Consider the following 20000-nt stretch of genomic DNA (forward strand, 5'->3'; position numbering starts at 1 on the left):
TTTGTATTCATATTTAATTTTTTTTTGTATTTTCTGTTTTCATTTTAAAGTATATTTTGTTGTCATTTTTCAACAAAAAAATCTTAGTTTTTGTCTATTATTAGTGTTTTTGTCTATATAGTTTTTGTTTAGTTTTTAGTTATTTTTATATTTTAATTAAAATTAAAAGATATATATATATTTTAAATATTTTATTTTATTTCAGACAAGAAACTAAAACTAAAATATTACTAAAATATGCGCGCAAAAAAAAAATCAAACCTATTAAAAACGTTTGTTCATTGAAATGAATGAATGAATAAGAGAAAATATAAATATTAGTTATAAAAAAATATACACTAAATGGACATTAGAAATGATGCATTGACAATAAACTGAAATAAGATAAGTTACCTAAATAGCAATATTTAATAATAATAATAAAATGACAAAAGCACAACAAAATCACAAAAAAATGTAACTAAAATTAATTAAATGAACATGAAAAATAAAAATAAAAGCTAATTCTATAATTATACTACAAACTATAATAAAACTAAAAAGCAACTAAAATAACAGATTTCTGTTACAATAATAACCTTGTGTGAAAATGTATTAAAATGTCGATCACACTTTAGTTTAAGGTCCAATTCTCACTATTAACAATGACTCTTTCCTCCATAAACTCATAATTACTGCTTATTAATAGTTATTAGTTAGGCAATTGTTTAGTTTAAGGGATGTCGAATATGTGCTTTTTTAGGTCAGCTATTGCTTGAAGTCATGAATATCCCAGAATACTCCACTCTGCATCATTTAAAGTTTAGTTTTATCATTGGACACGTTTGATGAACCTTTTAAAGGTGCTCAGAAAACATTCCAGCACGAACCGGAGTCTTGTGTGTTCGGTGGCCTTTTGTTCTCGGCACCTTCATGAAATGATGGCACTGTAGTGTGTGTGTTATAGTGGTGTAAAGTCAGGCTCGGGTCGTGCTGAGAAACGTCCTGACTGCAGCTGTGCTGAATATTAAAGCGTTCCCCCGTGAACAGAGAGAGAGAGAGAGGAGGGAGAGGGAGGACGGGTTAACAAGGCCGGTGTGTGTGTGAGCAGTGTGTCATGCTTGACACGGGCGTTTGACCTCGCTGGAGGCCCGTTTTACCCCACCGACACCAACATCTCTGAGTTATGAGCTGCTGTGTGTGTGTGTGTGTGTATGTTCATATCATGCTGTGAAGTCTTCTTGTCTTTATATGCCTCACTGAAGACACACAAAACTCACAATCACAGCTCAAGCCATCAAAACCGAACACTCACACACACACACACACACACACACACACACACACACACTCACACACATTGAACAGCCGGTCACATTATCCCGGTTAACAATCAGACAGTTTAGTGATTGTTTTCTGGCGTCCTGTAATTAATGTTTGGTCATGAACTCATCATGATATTCGGCTCAGATTGGGTTTACCGAACACTAACGAGCTCGTCTTGATATTTCCTATCTTTGACATTGGAACCACAATTGATTGTTCTAATACTATGTCTAACTAACTATTTTAATTCATACATTTCAATATATTGACAAAATTTCTATTTAAAATGTTATATTTGCCATATTGGCTGTTTGCTGTCAGTGTTGGGTAGCAACCAGTGTTGCCTTTGGCTTGCTCAGTTGGGGATATTTTGGGGATATTTAATTTAATTTGATCAATCAATAAATTCCACTAGAAACAAACCTTGTTGTATTATTTTAATTTAATTCTGTGAAGCTGCTTTGATACAATCTGTATTGTGAAAAGCGCTATACAAATAGACTTGACTTGACATGTATTTTATGTATATATGTATGTGTTTTTTGTTTTGTTTTGAATTAGTTTTTATTTTTGGATTAACATTTTAATTTTAAAGTTTTATTTTTGTTTTATATTTGTGTCATTTAAAAAAAATGTCTATAGTTTTTATTCATTTTTATTCCAGTTTTAGTTGTATTAGTACGTCAAGTTTAACTAAATGAAAATGAGAACTAACTGAAATAAAATAAGCTTACAATTTTTGTTTTATTTCGTTTCTTTTTTTTATGGTTGTAGTGTTTAACTCTAATAGAAACACTAATTACATGTAATCTGGAATATGTAATCAGATTCCACAAATGAAATACTTGTTGTTGGTTTATATTACATGTTAAAAACTCATGATCAGACTACAGTATTTTTAAGGATTACAAAATTACACAATATTCACAAAATGGCAGCAAATTATAAAAAAAATGATTGATTCTCCCTAATTGCATATTGATTATGTATCGTTATATTTAAAAAATATATTTATTTATTTTAATTTTTACATTTACATTTACATTTATTCATTTAGCTGACGCTTTTATCCGAAGCGACTTACAATTGCTATATATGTCAGAGGTCGCACGCCTCTGGAGCAACTAGGGGTTAAGTGTCTTGCTCAGGGACACATTGGTGTCTCACAGTGGATTCGAACCCGGGTCTCTCACACCAAAGGCATGTGTCTTATCCATTGCGCCACCACCACCAATTAAAAAAATGTTAATTTTTAACATTTAACATTTTATTATAGATGTTTCTAACATTTTTAACATTTAACAATTAGCTTTTCATCAATTTACAAACCAGTTCCTTCATAAAACCTAGTTTGAGAAACCCTGACATAATTTAATGTTATATTTAATGCACTTAATATTGTTTAAAAAAATTAAATAAATAGAATACATTTTATTTCTTTGTATTTGTATATCAAGATGGTAGTCATGTCAGAAGTAATCTAAAGGTAATCAGATCTTATAGATTGTTGCTACTGATATTTTTATCATGTCATTTGTATGCAGTAATGGGCTACAGTTCGTAAGCACTGGTGCAGTGCATTGTGGGATTGCCTTTTCTGTGAAGAAACTGTAGTGTGATTTTGTCAGATATATGAGATGCTGCGCAGAATCAGGCCGAACGAGGACGAGTGTTTGGGGGGGATTTTCCTGCCTTCACTTTCTGTCTGTTCGTCACCCGTTCCTTCATGATGAGAGGAGAAAGAGTGTGTGTGTGTGTGTGTGTGTGTGTGTGTGTGTGTGTGTGTGTGTGTGTGTGTGTGTGTGTTTCTGCTTGTGTGTCACTGGTCAGTGACAGGTTAATTGAGATATAAACGTGTGTGTGTGAGAGAGAGAGAGAGAGTGAGAGTGTGTGTGAGAGAGAGAGAGTGTGTGTGTTGTGCATGTGTGAGTGTGTGTTTGTGAGAGAGAGAGAGAGAGAGTGAGTGTTTGTGTGTGTGTGTGTGTGTGTGTGTGTGTGTGTGTGTGTGTGTGTGTGTGTGTGTGTGTGTGTGAGAGAGTGTATGTGTGAGTGTTTGTGTGTGAGAGAGAGAGTGAGTGTTTGTGTGTGTGTGAGAGAGTGTATGTGTGAGTGTTTGTGTGTGCACGCGAGAGTGAGTGTGTGTTTGTGTGTGTGTGTGTGTTTGTGTAAGTGTGTTTGTTACGGTCTTCTGTCTGTGCAAGTTTGTTTTTCTTTTATTCCACGTGTGTTTTTCTCTCTGGATCTGGATCAGTCTGACAGCTCCTAAAGACAGACCCATCTCTCACACACACACACACACACACACACTCTCTCTCTCTCTCCGCTGAGGGTTCGCGGGGTCTAGGGGTCTCATTAATTAGTGCCCGTCTAGATTAGCTCATTCTCACCTTTAAGCAGCATTGATTCATTTGCAGCCTCTTTAATGAAAAGCTTATTTTAATTGGTAATTCCAGGATAAGCACCGAATGAAGGCGCAGAATAAAAATGGTGGTAATCAGTCGCTAAAGCTTAATAAAGCCTCGATAATGCAAAGCACCAATAAACCCTGATGAGCTTTTTAACAAGGTTGCCAGAAAACGAGAGAAGTTAGCGACATCTGCAGAAAAGAGACGACAAGAAAAACGCCGTTCTTCCTAATTCGGTCTTTGCGGCAGCAACAGCGGCATCTTCATTTGTTTATAGACATAATGTCGGATTTTGATCAATATCAATATTTCTGTAGTTGCTCAGTCAGTTTTCCTCTGTTCAGGCGTTTCCTAATGACTTTAGTACCAGGGTTATTATCGTTAACTAAAACTGAAGTCAAACCGCTTCCTTTGTCATTCTGCTTTTTCACGTGTTTTTTAGGAATACATACAGAAATTTGACAAAATACACATATCGAAAAAAAAAAACGAAAACAAAACAGATAAACAACAATATAAGAATAGACAAAAAAAAGAAGTAAAGAAAAAAAGAAAAGAAAGACCGTATAATTTGAAATATATGTCGTTTGTGGGTGTTGAGTGTTCATCTTCACTTGTTGCTGTGTTTGCAGCTGGATCCGCCCCCGAAACCGGCCCACCGGCCCCGCCCCCTGCTGAAGCCCCGCCCCCTGAGATCAAAGTGCCAGAGGAGGAGATGGACGTGACGGATGATGACATCACTGCAGGTAGGCACGCGCAGCATCATGTCTGTCACTCTTTGTGTGTGTGTGTGTGTGTGTGTGTGTGTGTGTGTGGCACGTCAAGTTCTTCCTGCGTTTCTCAGTATCCTGGATAAGGGAAATATTACACACACACACACACACACACACACACACATACACACACTCTCATGCTCTCACACACTTACACACACACTCTCTCTCACACACTTTCTCACACACACACACTCACACTCTCACACATACACACGTCTCCAGTCTGACGGATGATGACATCACTGCAGGTAGGCACGCGCAGCATCATGTCTGTCACTCTTCGTGTGTGTGTGTGGCACGTCAAGTTCTTCCTGCGTTTCTCAGTATCCTGGATAAGGGAAATATTACACGCGCACACACACACACATACACACACTCTCAAACACTCACACATACACATACTCACATGCTCTCACGCACACTCTCACACACACACTCTGTCGCACACACACACACTGTCTCACACACTCTCACACATACACACTGTCGTACACACACACACACTCACTTTCTCACATTCTCTCACACTGTCACACACACACACACACACACACACTCTCACACATACACACACACACTCACTTTCTCACATTCTCTCACACTGTCACATACACACACACACACAGGGTTTCAGACTGTAATATTCCCCCATGATACCCCACTCCACAAACATCATTACTGGCCCCTGAACATCAGCACAGATGCAGTGAATATTTCCGCTCTCGTCTGTCCATCATCTGTACAGCTGTTCACGGACAGAAGAAAAAAAACTTAAACTTATTTTATTTCAGCTAGTTGTCAAAGCAACATTTCTCATTTTCATTTAGTTTATGTTGATGTACTAAATTAACTAAAACTAAAACAGAAATAAAAATGACTAAAAACTATATAGACGTAATGATGAAATGATGAAAAATTATGATGAAAACACAAAATTACTAAAACTTTAACTAAATAAGTAGAATTCTTGATTGACGGTCTAGTGTTTCCACATGTAGAATTAATTGATATATATATTATTAAGACTGTGTGACAGGCAGCACTCGACTTGGACGGTTCGTCTGGACTTACTGATTTAATTCTGCAGAATAAATGGAAAAACAATGTCAATAAGTGAAAAATGAGAGTAGAAAATGATAAATCGTCATGCATGTCTGTGTTATTGACTGGACTGCAGCAGAGAGAGAGGGAGGAAGAGAGAGAGAGAAAGAGAGGGAGGGAGAGAGAGAGAAGGAGGAAGAGGGAGAGAGAGAGAGAGAGAGGAAGAGGAAGAGGAAGAGGGAGAGAGACACAGAGAGAGTGTGTACGTTTGTTAGTGTGTGTGTGTGTATCTGTGTGAGTGTGTCAGTGTGTGGTAGACCAGTAGATTTTTATGATTCAGTGCAAAAGCATGTGGAAATGAAACTAAATTTACACCACCATCACATCAGGCTACATTTTTTCTTTCACTGGGAAGTCAATCATAATGTGGACCTAAGATGGGTTAATATCGCAGGGTTTGCATGGATGTTTGGATGGACGAATCAGACGAGTGGAGGATCGATGGAGAGATAATCTGTGCGAGTGTCTCCTGTTTATCCTCCTTAACCAGCAGCACAACAGCAGATGAACATGAGAACCGGAGAACTGTGGCTTTATAAGCTTCTGTCTCGAGGACTGCTGATGTGTGTGAGATGTGTCGTGTGTTATGACTGATCTCAGATTCACGTTCATGCCTCCTTCAGTTCTGCTGATCTCAGATCTGCTCCTGTTCCTCTCGTTTCTCTGATCATCTGATCAATCAGGCTCAGCTGGAGGATTAATGACAACAGGAAGTGGAGTTTGTGGAAACAGGAAATGTGCCTAATAGTTCTATTCAAACAGTGTGTGTGTGTGTGTGTGTGTGTGTATAATATAATATAATATATATAAACACACGTGCAAGAAAAAACCCCCCATCAAAATAAAAAACCATAAAAGAAAGGTTTTTAAAACCTAATATGTTAATTAAGCAGCACAGTGGTAAAAGTGTTTTTGATTGGGCATGATCACGGAAAGAAGCAATAAAGTAACTAATGATCAACGCTGATTTAAAACAGATTTAAAAAAAAAAGAATGAAAAATTAATACAGAAAAAAAGATATATATATAAAAACAAAAGTGTATATTCATTTTTTTTCAAGCTCTAAAATTTTTATTTTATTTATTATTTTATTTTATTTTATTTTATTATACTAAAGAAATAATTTTTAAAACCCTGTAATCACATAAACTAGAAAAGTCATTGATAATAGAAAAAAGTGTAAACCATGAAAAACATAAATTTATATTGGTTTTATGAATTTTAATTATTTTTATAATTTATTATTATTTTATTTAATCAATTATATATAACCACTAATAAAAATACCACACTAATACGTACATAAAAAGTTTGAAAACGACCAGCTTTGTCCTCATAGCAGACGTACTCGTAATATCTCGGTCATGAGGATTCAGTTCCCAGAATTGAATCATTATTTATGATGTACCATTTACATATTTAAAAGAGAAACTCGAGTATGTGAGAGATGCGGTCAGTGTCATGTTAGGAGCTGGAGAGGTCAAAGGTCAGAGTGAATCCACCCCCACCTCAGATGTCATGATGTTACAGGAAGTGGGCGGAGCTTCTTCTAGTCCAATAGGAGCAGAGCATCCGTGTATGCGTGTTTTCATTAGTTTTTTCTTAAAATACATGCTCTGTGTGTGTGTGTGTGTGTGTGTGTGTGTGTGTGTGTGTGTGTGTGTGTGTGTGTGTGTGTGTACGTCTAATATTTCCCAGGACGGATGATTCGTTCACCGGATCATGACAGAGATGGAAAACTCAGAATTCATCTCTCAAACGCATCATCAGTCTGCAAACACACAATCTTGTTAGCGATGCGTAACCTCTTTACAAATACATGATCATTTTACAAACGTGACAGCGGTTCGTCTCCGTCTCAGAACGGCTCGACACACACACACACACACACACACACACACATACACACACACACACACAGAACGACAGGAAGGAGATGAGAAGAGCGCTTCAGCCTCTCAGAGGTCAAAGGTGATGACACCTGTCATGCTCTTCTCGTCCGTTTCGCCTTGTTTCTTTTCTTCTTTTCTTTTGTCTCTTCATGGCTCATCTTGTCTCTTGTTGACTAACCTTATCGCTTCTCTTCTCACCATCCCTTCTTTACTTTCATCTCTTCTTGGATCATCTCTTCTCATCTTGTCTTGTTTCTTCTCTTCTGTTCTGGCTCTTTTCATCAGGGTTTTTCTTCATGCATCACCTCATTTATTCATGTCTCGTATCATCTCGTCTCTTCCATTTTGACTTGTTTCTTCTCCGTTTCATGTCTTCTTTTCTTGTCTCTTCTCTTCTGTTTTGTTTTGGCTTCTATCACCTTGGCTCTTCTCTTCTCATCTTCTCTTCAGGCTTGTTTCTTCTTTTCTTTCATCTCTTATTGTATCATCTCTTCACATCTCATATCATATTGTCTCATTTCTTCTCTTCATTCCCTTCCCTTTTCTTCCCCTTTTCTCTTCCCCTTTCTTCCCTTCTCTTCATTCCATTCCCTTTTTCCCTTCCCTTTTCTCTTCCCCTTTCTTCCCTTCCCTTCCCTTCATTCCATTCCTTTTTTCCCTTCCTTTTTCTTCCCTTTTTCTCTTTTCTTCCCCTTCCCTTCATTCCATTCCCTTTTCCCTTCCCTTTTCTTCCATTTTTCTCTTCTCTTCCCTTTTGTTCCCCTTTCTTCCCTTCCCTTCTCTTCATTCCATTCCCTTTTCCCCTTCCCTTTTCTTCATTCCATTCCCTTTTCCCCTTCCCTTTTCTTCCCTTTTTCTCTTCCCTTTTCTTCCCCTTTCTTTCTTTCCTTCCCTTCATTCCATTCCTTTTTCTTCCCTTTTTCTCTTTTCTTCCCCTTTCTTCCCTTCATTCCATTCCCTTTTCCCTTCTCTTTTCTTCCATTTTTCTCTTCTCTTCCCTTTTCTTCCCCTTTCTTCCCTTCCCTTCTCTTCATTCCATTCCCTTTTCTTCCCTTTTTCTCTTCCCTTCTCTTCCCTTTTCTTCCCCTTTCTTCCCTTCTCTTCATTCCATTCCCTTTTCCCCTTCCCTTTTCTTCCCCTTTCTTCCCTTCTCTTCATTCCATTCCCTTTTCCCCTTCTCTTCTCTTTTCTCCCCCTTTCTTCCCTTCCCTTCTCTTCATTCCATTCCCTTTTCCCCTTCCCTTTTTCTCTTCCCTTCTCTTCCCTTTTCTTCCCCTTTCCTCCCTTCTCTTCATTCCATTCCCTTTTCCCCTTCCCTTTTCTTCCCTTCTCTTCCCTTTTCTTCCCTTCCCTTCTCTTCATTCCATTCCCTTTTCCCCTTCTCTTTTTCTCTTCCCTTTTCTTCCCCTTTCCTCCCTTCTCTTCATTCCATTCCCTTTTCCCCTTCCCTTTTCTTCCCTTCTCTTCCCCTTTCTTCCCTTCCCTTCTCTTCATTCCATTCCCTTTTCCCCTTCCCTTTTTCTCTTCCCTTCTCTTCCCTTTTCTTCCCCTTTCCTCCCTTCTCTTCATTCCATTCCCTTTTCCCCTTCCCTTTTCCCCTTCCCTTTTCTTCCCTTCTCTTCCCTTCCCTTCTCTTCATTCCATTCCCTTTTTCTCTTCCCTTCTCTTCCATTTTCTTCCCCTTTCGTCCCTTCTCTTCATTCCATTCCCTTTCCTTTTTCTCTTCTCTTCTCTTCCCTTCTTCCCCTTTCTTCTCTTCCCTTCTCTTCATTCCATTCCCTTCATTCCATTCCCTTTTCCCTTCACTTTTCCCCTTCCCTTTTCTTCCCCTTTTCTCTTCTCTTACCTTCCCTTTTCTTCACTTTTTCTCTTCCCTTCTTTCCCTTCCCTTTCGCCATTTCTACATCATTGCACATGCACAGAACTTTCCAGTGTTTACATGTCCTATCGGACGGATTAGAAAAGGTTTAAACCACCCATTACAATCCGACTGAAACTTCAATCGAATTAAGGTAATTCATTCTGATTGTCGTCGTTACTTGTGACTTTTTTTATCCAGACTGTGCTACTACTCCTATTACAATCAGATAATTATAGTCCATGTAAACACAGCTACTCATAACTCCATCTCTTAATTTCTCCTCTTGTCTCGACTTCTCTTCATGTCTCTTTTCATAGCTCATCTTCTGAATGTAGGAGTTTAGCTTTTACCTGTGTGTTTTCTTCCCTTCCCTGTTGATGCTCATGACCTTTGACCTTCGCACACGGTGTAGATTGTTTTTTTAACCCCGTAGAGCAAAACCACCTTCTCATGACAGATTTAGCTTGTGTGCTTTTATTTGTCTTTACAATTAATTGTTCATCAGTAGATTTTCCATTGACTTTGAGTGCGTGCGTCCGTCCGTGCGTGTGTGTGCGTGTGTGTGTGTATGTGTGTGAGGGAGTGTGTGAGTGAGCGTGAGTGTGAGCGTTTGCCCTCAGGCTGTTCTGGATCCTCGTAAAATGAACAGTGACCCAATAAAAGCCCAAATAAAAGAAAAATAAGCAGTGATTCCCACAGCTCTCTGACCTGAACCAAACACCTTCTGTTTGTCTGTTTGAACACACCACTTTTTCCAGACTCAAGGGTCTTAACATCTATGTAGCAAGGTTTCTATTCTTTTATAGTAACTTTCTTTTCTTCTTGCTCTTTAATGGAGTAATACCATGGATTCCAAGATTTCATGATTGATTTTGCAGGTCTTGGTGTTTGGGTTTGATGTTCTTGAAGGAATCACGTAGGATGAGGCATGAACTTCGTTCATAATTATGTTTCAGTCATACTGACTATGATTGTAAACTTACTTTGTAGTCTTTCAGAGTAACGGTTTGAACAGGATTCAGAGAAACGTCTGACTATGGCACGAATGGGCAGATTTAGTGTTCTGTTTCTTTAAGAATGACCTCATGCATGAGGACATCCGTGTGTTCATCGGTCACGGGTCGTTCATATGTTGGTCTGGATTTAGTTCTGATGATGAGGATGATGATGTCATCATGGCACAGTAACAGGGCAGTGTTGTTCATAAGACAGAGAACAGACTCCAAGATCATTAAACACTAGGAAATTAATAATTCAGCACAGTGGAGCCACACTGGGGAAATTCAGCCAGAGACAGACAGATGTTAAAAATTCAGCTTTGATGTCCAGAGCAAAACCTGTGACCTGAACACTGCAAAGATGTTGAGAGCTTACAGGAATCTGAGAGAAGAGGTTTTTGTGTGTGTGTGGAATTATGAGAGGTGTTTGACCATGTCAAAGTTTTGAGTGGGATCGCCATTTTTTGCTATGCGGTTGCTAGGATATTCTAGGTTGTTGCTATGGCATTCATAAAGTTGCTCTACTGTTGCTAAGGTGTGCTGTTCTTAAGTGTGTTGTGTTATTTTGATTGTGTATTTTTTAGAATGTTGTTTTGTAGTTGCTATGGTGTTTTGAGTGTTTAGGCTGTTGCTAGGGTGTTCTAAGTTTTTTAGACTGTTGCTATGGGGTTGCTAGGGTGTTCTGAGATTAGGTTGTTGCTGTTCTGTTGCAATTGAGTGTTATGCATGTTTAGGATGTTCTGAGTGTAGTTGCTAGGGTGTTCCGAGTGTTTAGGCTGTTGCTGTGCAGTTGTTAGGGTGTTCTGAGAGTTTTAGGCTGTTGCTGTGCAGTTGCCAAGGCGTTCTGAGTGTTTTAGGCTGTTTCTGTGCATTTGCTAGGGTATTTGGAGAGTTTAGGCTGTTGCTGTGCGGTTGCTAGAGTGTTCTGAGTGTTTTAGGCTGTTGCTGTGCGGTTGCTAGGGTGTTCTGAGTGTTTTAGGCTGTTGCTGTGCGGTTGCTAGGGTGTACTGAGTGTTTTAGGCTGTTGCTGTGCAGTTGCTAGGGTATTCTGAGTATTTAGGCTGTTGCTGTGCAGTTGCAAGGGTATTCTGAGTGTTTAGGCTAGTGTATTCTGAGTGTTTAGGCTGTTGCTGTGCAGTTGCTAGGGTGTTCTGAGTGTTTTAGGCTGTTGCTGTGCAGTTGCCAAGGTGTTCTGAGTGTTTTTGGCTGTTGCTGTGCGGTTGCTAGGGTATTCTGAGAGTTTAGAGTGTTGCTGTACGGTTGCTAGGGTGTTCTGAGTGTTTTAGGCTGTTGCTGTGCAGTTGCTAGGGTATTCGGAGAGTTTAGGCTGTTGCTGTGCGGTTGCTAGGGTGTTCTGACTGTTTAGGCTGTTGCTGTGCAGTTGCCAAGGTGTTCTTAGTGTTTTAGGCCGTTGCTGTGCAGTTGCTAGGGTATTCTGAGTGTTTAGGCTGTTGTTGTGCTGTTGCTAGGGTGTTGTGAGTGTTTTAGTCTGTTGCTGTGCAGTTGCCAAGGTGTTCTTAGTGTTTTAGGCCGTTGCTGTGCAGTTGCTAGGGTATTCTGAGTGTTTAGGCTGTTGTTGTGCTGTTGCTAGGGTGTTGTGAGTGTTTTAGTCTGTTGCTGTGCAGTTGCCAAGGTGTTCTTAGTGTTTTAGGCCGTTGCTGTGCAGTTGCTAGGGTATTCTGAGTGTTTAGGCTGTTGTTGTGCTGTTGCTAGGGTGTTGTGAGTGTTTTAGTCTGTTGCTGTGCAGTTGCCAAGGTGTTCTTAGTGTTTTAGGTTATTGCTGTGCAGTTGCTAGGGTATTCTGAGTGTTTAGGCTGTTGCTGTGCTGTTGCTAGGGTATTCTGAGTGTTTAGGCTGTTTCTGTTCAGTTGCTAGGGTGTTGTGAGTGTTTTAGGCTGTTGCTGTGCAGTTGCCAAGGTGTTCTGAGTGTTTTAGGCTGTTGCTGTGCGGTTGCCAAGGTGTTCTGAGTGTTTTAGGCTGTTGCTGTGCAGTTGCTAGGGTATTCTGAGTATTTAGGCTGTTGCTGTGCAGTTGCTAGGGTATTCTGAGTGTTTAGGCTAGTGTATTCTGAGTGTTTAGGCTGTTGCTGTGCAGTTGCTAGGGTGTTCTGAGTGTTTTAGGCTGTTGCTGTGCAGTTGCCAAGGTGTTCTGAGTGTTTTTGGCTGTTGCTGTGCGGTTGCTAGGGTATTCTGAGAGTTTAGGCTGTTGCTGTACGGTTGCTAGGGTGTTCTGAGTGTTTTAGGCTGTTGCTGTGCAGTTGCTAGGGTATTCGGAGAGTTTAGGCTGTTGCTGTGCGGTTGCTAGGGTGTTCTGACTGTTTAGGCTGTTGCTGTGCAGTTGCCAAGGTGTTCTTAGTGTTTTAGGCCGTTGCTGTGCAGTTGCTAGGGTATTCTGAGTGTTTAGGCTGTTGTTGTGCTGTTGCTAGGGTGTTGTGAGTGTTTTAGTCTGTTGCTGTGCAGTTGCCAAGGTGTTCTTAGTGTTTTAGGCCGTTGCTGTGCAGTTGCTAGGGTGCTCTGAGTGTTTAGGCTGTTGTTGTGCTGTTGCTAGGGTGTTGTGAGTGTTTTAGTCTGTTGCTGTGCAGTTGCCAAGGTGTTCTTAGTGTTTTAGGTTATTGCTGTGCAGTTGCTAGGGTATTCTGAGTGTTTAGGCTGTTGCTGTGCTGTTGCTAGGGTATTCTGAGTGTTTAGGCTGTTTCTGTTCAGTTGCTAGGGTGTTGTGAGTGTTTTAGGCTGTTGCTGTGCAGTTGCCAAGGTGTTCTGAGTGTTTTAGGCTGTTGCTGTGCGGTTGCCAAGGTGTTCTGAGTGTTTTAGGCTGTTGCTGTGCGGTTGCTAGGGTATTCGGAGAGTTTAGGCTGTTGCTGTACGGTTGCTAGGGTATTCTGAGTGTTTAGGCTGTTGCTGTGCAGTTGCCAAGGTGTTCTGAGTGTTTTAGGCTGTTGCTGTGCGGTTGCTAGGGTATTTGGAGAGTTTAGGCTGTTGCTGTACGGTTGCTAGGGTGTTCTGAGTGTTTTAGGCTGTTGCTGTGCAGTGGCTAGGGTGTTGTGAGAGTTAAGGCTGTTGCTGTGCGGTTGTTATGGTATTCTGAGTGTTTAGGCTGTTGCTGTGCAGTTGCTAGGGTGTTCTGAGTGTTTTAGGCTGTTGCTGTGCAGTTGCTAGGGTGTTGTGAGTGTTAAGGCTGTTGCTGTGCGGTTGTTAGGGTATTCTGAGAGTTTAGGCTGTTGCTGTGCGGTTGCCAAGGCGTTCTGAGTGTTTAGGCTGTTGCTGTGCGGTTGTTATGGTATTCTGAGAGTTTAGGCTGTTGCTGTGCGGTTGTTAGGGTATTCTGAGAGTTTAGGCTGTTGCTGTGCGGTTGCCAAGGCGTTCTGAGTGTTTAGGCTGTTGCTGTGCGGTTGTTAGGGTATTCTGAGTGTTTAGGCTGTTGCTGTGCAGTTGCTAGGGTGTTGTGAGTGTTTTAGGCTGTTGTTGTGCAGTTGCTAGGGTGCTCTGAGAGTTTAGGCTGTTGCTGTGCAGTTGCTAGGGTGCTCTGAGTGTTTAGGCTGTTGCTGTGCAGTTGCTAGGGTGTTGTGAGTGTTTTAGGCTGTTGTTGTGCAGTTGCTAGGGTGCTCTGAGTGTTTAGGCTGTTGCTGTGCAGTTTCTAGGGTGTTGTGGGTGGTTTCAGGATGACTCACACACTCACCTGTAATGCTCAGGTTTAACACTAGAGGTTTGATCAACAGCACTATCAGCACTATCAGCACTAGTGCTCCAGTAAACAGAGTTCAGAGGTGGGGGGCGTCTAGTTGGGCAGCTTCTTTTTCTGTCAGGATGTTGTGGGGTTAAACCCCCCTGAAACAGCCCAGAGAGCAGCACGCCAGCGCCCATCAGGGGGTAAAAGGGGCAGGAGGGGGCGACAGATGGTCCTGCTCGGGTACAACCACACACACACACACACACACACACACACACTGAGGTTAATAGACAGTTTCTTGACTGATTTGACAAAGTTGAACACCAGCTAGTGTTGACTACACACACAGAGCCTGCACCTGCTCTCTCTCTCACATACACACACACACACACACGCACACACACACTTATCTAGATAAATAGTCATACTATAGCCAAATCTCTCTTTTTGGCATTTTAGAATAAAAAAATATTTCATTCCTTTTTGCCCATATATTTTTCAGTTTATTTATTTTTTTCATTTAGCATATTTTACCTATATAATTCATGATCGTTTTTCATATTTTTCCTGATATATTTCATGTTTTTGTTTATATTTCTGTTCATAATATTCAATTTCCCTCCATTTTCACATACTTCCCCATATATCTCATTATTTCATAATGTTTAATATTACATTTTTGGTTTATTTATTTATTATTATTTTCATTAATATTTCAGTCATTAATTCATTTATCAAGTGAGTTGATTATTGATCACTTCTTTCTTTATCTCTCTTTTTTTTCTTTTTTTTTTTATGCGGCAAAAAAGGCAAAAGAGAGCAGGATAAAATTAGATTGCAAAATTGATTGAAGGACTGTGAGTGTGTGTGTTTGTGTGTTCATTTCGTTTAATGCTTCTGTTGCGTTTGCTCTCCAGTTTACTGATGACATCAGCACTCGCTCTGAAAGTTCTGTCGTTCTCAAAGTGGCCTGATGCAACATTCCTTTTTAATCTTAAAGCGATAGCTCACCTGAAAATGAACATTCGGTCATTATTAACTCTTTCTTATGTAGAACACAAAATGAGATGTTTAGCAGAATGTTCAGGCTGCTCTTTACATTTATGCATTTGGCAGACGCTTTTATCCACAGCGACTGACATTGCATTCCAAGGTACACATTTTACATCCTTATCAGTTCTTGGTTTCCCTGGGAAAGCAAGAACTGATTGTACTTTACATACAATGAAAGTGCACTTTAACTCCAGAAAGCACTATAAAACTAGTTTATGACTATATTCATCGATTTTAAAGTGCTTTGGGTATACAGTAGTACATATGAAAGCGCTATATAAATGCCTCATTCACTCATCATTCTGCAGAAGAAAGTAAGTCATTCATGTTTGGAATGAGTACGTGCTTTAGATTTTTTGGGTGAACTGTGCCTTTAAAGGGACCGAGAAAACACCTGATCTCACAGACAGGAAATAAAAGCTTCTCGCCCTTAAAAGGGTCATACCTTCTCTCTCTCTGAATCACTTAATTTCAGTAACATCCTCAAAGAGCCATCATGGCTTAGGAGGTGATCATCTTGCTTTTCTGTCTTCAAGGCTGTTTCCTTTGAGTCGCTCTACCGTCTTTTGTAAATGTTAAATTGGATGAGATTCACTCTCTTAAACGGCCACTTACGTTTCGGTTTTAATGGAATCTGTTTCTGTGTTGTGTGTGTCTGAATCTGTGTGTGTCTGTGTCTGTGTACTGAGTACCAAGTGTGTGTGTGTGTGTCTGTGTGTCTGTGTCTATGTACTGAGTACCAAGTGTGCTACATGGCACATACGCTTTCAGTGTGATATGAGGTGAAGGTCTGTTTCTAATGCACTATTTTAAAAATGAGGAAAATAGACACTTCAAGCTCGAGACCAAGAACGGCATTTCCCATCCCAACAACTGATACCAAACCGAACTACTGGTTTACTAGTGTAACCAGCAGGGAGTGCCACACATCTCTGTGTAGTAACAGTGATGAAACTAACTAGTGTTTTAAAACAGGACTGGTATGTTGTTTTGGGGAAAAATGGTGTAGAATTTACTATGGAATCAATTTTCACTCAGAAACAGCAAGTAACACATTGAATTAAATGTGAAATTTCATGTGGCACTGAAGACTGGAGTCATGATGCTGAAAATGTTGCTTTGATCACAGGAATAAATCATTTATTATTATCTATTTTAAATTGTAATAATATTTCACTGTTTTCACTCTATTTTTGATCAAATAAATGCAGCCTTGGTGAGCATTAGAGACTTCTTTCATAACAATAAAAAAACCTCACCGACTTCTGATCTCTACTTTACATATCATAGCCTTAATAATTCTATCAGAGTGTAAATGGTCTGTTTTGTAAATGCCATTTTGATTCTGCAGACCAGAAAAGACTACACTAGACCAGACCAGTAGTCTCTGCGATATTGACCATATACTCTGTTTATTTAGTCTTCATTTCTGCACAGAGACTTGTCTGTCTCTGGAAACCACAGTATTGATCTCACCCACAACCCTACTGGCGCTTTACCTTACTGGAAGTTGTGGGGACGTCTGTCCCACCACACACACTAACGTCGGTGTCTCCATGCAGCACGTCTGGTGTCTGAACGTGTGTGTTCTGCACACATGCAGTTTTATCTCTGAGGTTCAGATGACGCATGTGCTAGAAACTTCTCTGTTCGGCCACAGAAGCGCCACGTTTGAGCTTTTACAGGACGTCATGCTTAATCTATGAGAAATACGGGTTTTGTTTTGTTATTCCTTCATCAGATATAATTTGTAGCCCATTTAACTTCTGTAATGTGACGTATTTATGAGTTTAACTATATTTAGTTGGTAATAATGTAGAATGAGACTCGATTTACCCATCAAGATGTGTTGTTTTGGTAACGCTTTATTTCTAGTCTACTTTAAACATTGGGCTCTATTTTAACGGTTTGAAACGCAAGTATCAAGCGCGAAACGCAAGTAACTTTATGGGCGGATATCGTGCGCTGTTGCTATTATACGGGTGGAATAAATGACTCTTGCGCCCGATGCAAATCGAAAATGTGTTGGTCTGAAGTAGCTTCATTACTAATAGGTGTGGTTTGGGCGTAACGTGAAATAAACCAATCAGAGCATCATCTCATATTCCCTTTAAGTGCAGGCGCGCTTGTTCTATGGCGGCTTGCTATTATAACGGCGGATTTGCCAGGCGCACACCAGGAGCGTTTCACAGCCAAGGAGACCGACGTTCTCGTCAGGGCCGTAAAACACAGAGAAGTGACATTGGGGATGGAGAAACCCACCCAAATTAACTTCGGTTAAACTGGCGTATAATAATTTGGGTAAATGTGTAAGCTAGATTTATGCCTATTTTTTCACATCTTCATGGAGACAACAATGATTTCCCTCGTGTGTTAAAATTTTTCTTTGTAATAATGTATGGTTTTCTAAAAATGAGAACTGTTGCGTCTGTGTGTAGATGAGAGAAGCAAAGTGTATGTGCATTGTGCTCACGCTACATTGATTATGACCAAGCATGCGCCCTTAAAATAGCATATGAATAACATGCGCAAGGCAACTTTAGACTAGGTTTTTCCTGGTCAGTGGCGGAATTTTTTTTCTAAATCTGCAAAATAGCACCAGGGAACTTTTGCACCGGAACACGCCTTCTCTTTTCGCTGAACCACCCCCGGGAGCGCAAGTTCATTTCCTAATTTACCGACGTGCGTCTGTGGAGGGAAAAGTCTGCTGTGCAAAATAGGAATGATACATGCGTTGGTGTACAAAGTCAATTGCGCTGGGTGCAAGATAGGGCCCACTGTATTATAAGTAACTTTGCAACTACATATCAACTAGGTTGCATAATAGGTTACAATTTAGTAGAAAGTTACATAGTAGTTACTAGAAAGTTACATAGTAGTTACTAGAATGTTACATAGTATTTACTAGAATGTTACATAGTAGTTACTAGAATGTTACACAAAAGAAGGTTACATATTAGTAGAAAGTTACATAGTAGTTACTAGAAAGTTACATAGTAGTTACTAGAATGTTACATAGTAGTTACTAGAATGTTACACAACAGAAGGTTACATATTAGTAGAAAGTTACGTAGTAGAATGTTACGTTAGTTACTAGAATGTTACATATTTAGTAGAATGTTACATAATAGAAGATTACATATTAGTTAGTAGAAAGTTACATATTAGTTAGTAGAAAGTTAAATAGTAGTTACTAGAATGTTACATATTTAGTAGAATGTTACATAATAGAATGTTACATGGTTAGTAGAAAGTTGTATAGTAGTTAGTAGAAAGTTACATAGTAGTTAGTAGAATTTTACATAAAATGCTACATATTAGTTAGTAGAAAGTTATATAGTAGAATGTTACATTTTAGTTAGTAGAAAAGTTACATAGTAAAATGTTACATAGTAGTTAGTAGAATGTTACATATTAGTTAGTAGAAAAGTTACATAGTAAAATGTTACATATTAGTTAGTAGAATGTTACATAGTAGTTAGTAGAATGTTACATATTAGTTGGTGGGAAGTTACATAGTAGAATGTTACATATTAATTAGTAGAAAAGTTACATGGTAGAATTTTACATAGTAGTTAGTAGAAAAGTTACATAGTAAAATGTCACATAGTAGTTAGTAGAATGTTACATATTAGTTAGTAGAAAAGTTACATAGTAGAATGTTACATATTAGTAAGTAGAATTTTACACAATTGAAGGTTACATATTAGTTGGTGGGAAGTTACATAGTAGAATGTTACATAGTTAGTAGAATGTTACATAGTTAGTAGAAAGTTGCATAGTAGTTAGCAGAATGTTACATAGTAGTTAGTAGAATGTTACATTGTATTTAGTAGAAAGTTACATAGTAGAATGTTACATAGTAGTTAGTAGAATTTTACATAATAGAATGCTACATATTAGTTAGTAGAAAAGTTACATAGTAAAATGTTACATAATAGTTAGTAGAAAAGTTACATAGTAAAATGTTACATATTAGTAGAAAAGTTACATAGTTACATAGTAAAATGTTACATATTAGTTAGTAGAAAGGTTACATAGTAGAATGTTACATAGTAGTTAGTAGAATGTTACATATTAGTAAGTAGAATTTTACACAATAGAAGGTTACATATTAGTTGGTGGGAAGTTACATAGTAGAATGTTACATAGTAGTTAGTAGAATGTTACATAGTAGTTACTAGAATGTTACGTTAGTTACTAGAATGTTACACATTTAGTAGAATGTTACATAATAGAAGATTACATATTAGTTAGTAGAAAGTTACATATTAGTTAGTAGAAAGTTAAATAGTAGTTACTAGAATGTTACATATTTAGTAGAATGTTACATAATAGAATGTTACATGGTTAGTAGAAAGTTGTATAGTAGTTAGTAGAATGTTACATAGTAGTTAGTAGAATTTTACATAAAATGCTACATATTAGTTAGTAGAAAGTTATATAGTAGAATGTTACATTTTAGTTAGTAGAAAAGTTACATAGTAAAATGTTACATAGTAGTTAGTAGAATTTTACATAAAATGCTACATATTAGTTAGTAGAAAAGTTACATAGTAAAATGTTACATATTAGTTAGTAGAAAGGTTACATAGTAGAATGTTACATAGTAGTTAGTAGAATGTTACATATTAGTTGGTGGGAAGTTACATAGTAGAATGTTACATATTAATTAGTAGAAAAGTTACATGGTAGAATGTTACATAGTAGTTAGTAGAAAAGTTACATAGTAAAATGTTACATAGTAGTTAGTAGAATGTTACATATTAGTTAGTAGAAAAGTTACATAGTAGAATGTTACATATTAGTAAGTAGAATTTTACACAATTGAAGGTTACATATTAGTTGGTGGGAAGTTACATAGTAGAATGTTACATAGTTAGTAGAATGTTACATAGTTAGAAAGTTGCATAGTAGTTAGCAGAATGTTACATTGTATTTA

At 38.6% G+C, this 20000-nt stretch overlaps 2 protein-coding genes across 3 annotated transcripts in view; both read left to right on the forward strand.

The window, feature by feature from the left end:
* Positions 1-20000, forward strand: part of wdr7 (WD repeat domain 7) — a 114988-nt gene that overhangs the window by 53891 nt on the left and 41097 nt on the right. For both annotated transcript variants that reach the window (XM_082141556.1, XM_082141557.1), the window contains exon 20: positions 4343-4456. In XM_082141556.1, coding sequence (XP_081997682.1) covers positions 4343-4456 — 114 coding nt within the window. The remainder of the gene's footprint in view (positions 1-4342; positions 4457-20000) is intronic.
* Positions 7050-12093, forward strand: LOC309477556 (uncharacterized protein; the record flags this gene model as incomplete). Its single annotated transcript, XM_082140830.1, has 3 exons — positions 7050-7164; positions 7931-11454; positions 11618-12093. 2 exons carry the CDS (start codon positions 7050-7052, stop codon positions 9472-9474), a joined length of 1659 nt encoding a protein of 552 aa, XP_081996956.1. The 3' UTR covers positions 9475-11454; positions 11618-12093.

The sequence above is a fragment of the Leuciscus leuciscus genome (assembly GCF_965113295.1).
Source record: "Leuciscus leuciscus genome assembly, chromosome: 16".
Taxonomy (NCBI): domain Eukaryota; kingdom Metazoa; phylum Chordata; class Actinopteri; order Cypriniformes; family Leuciscidae; genus Leuciscus; species Leuciscus leuciscus.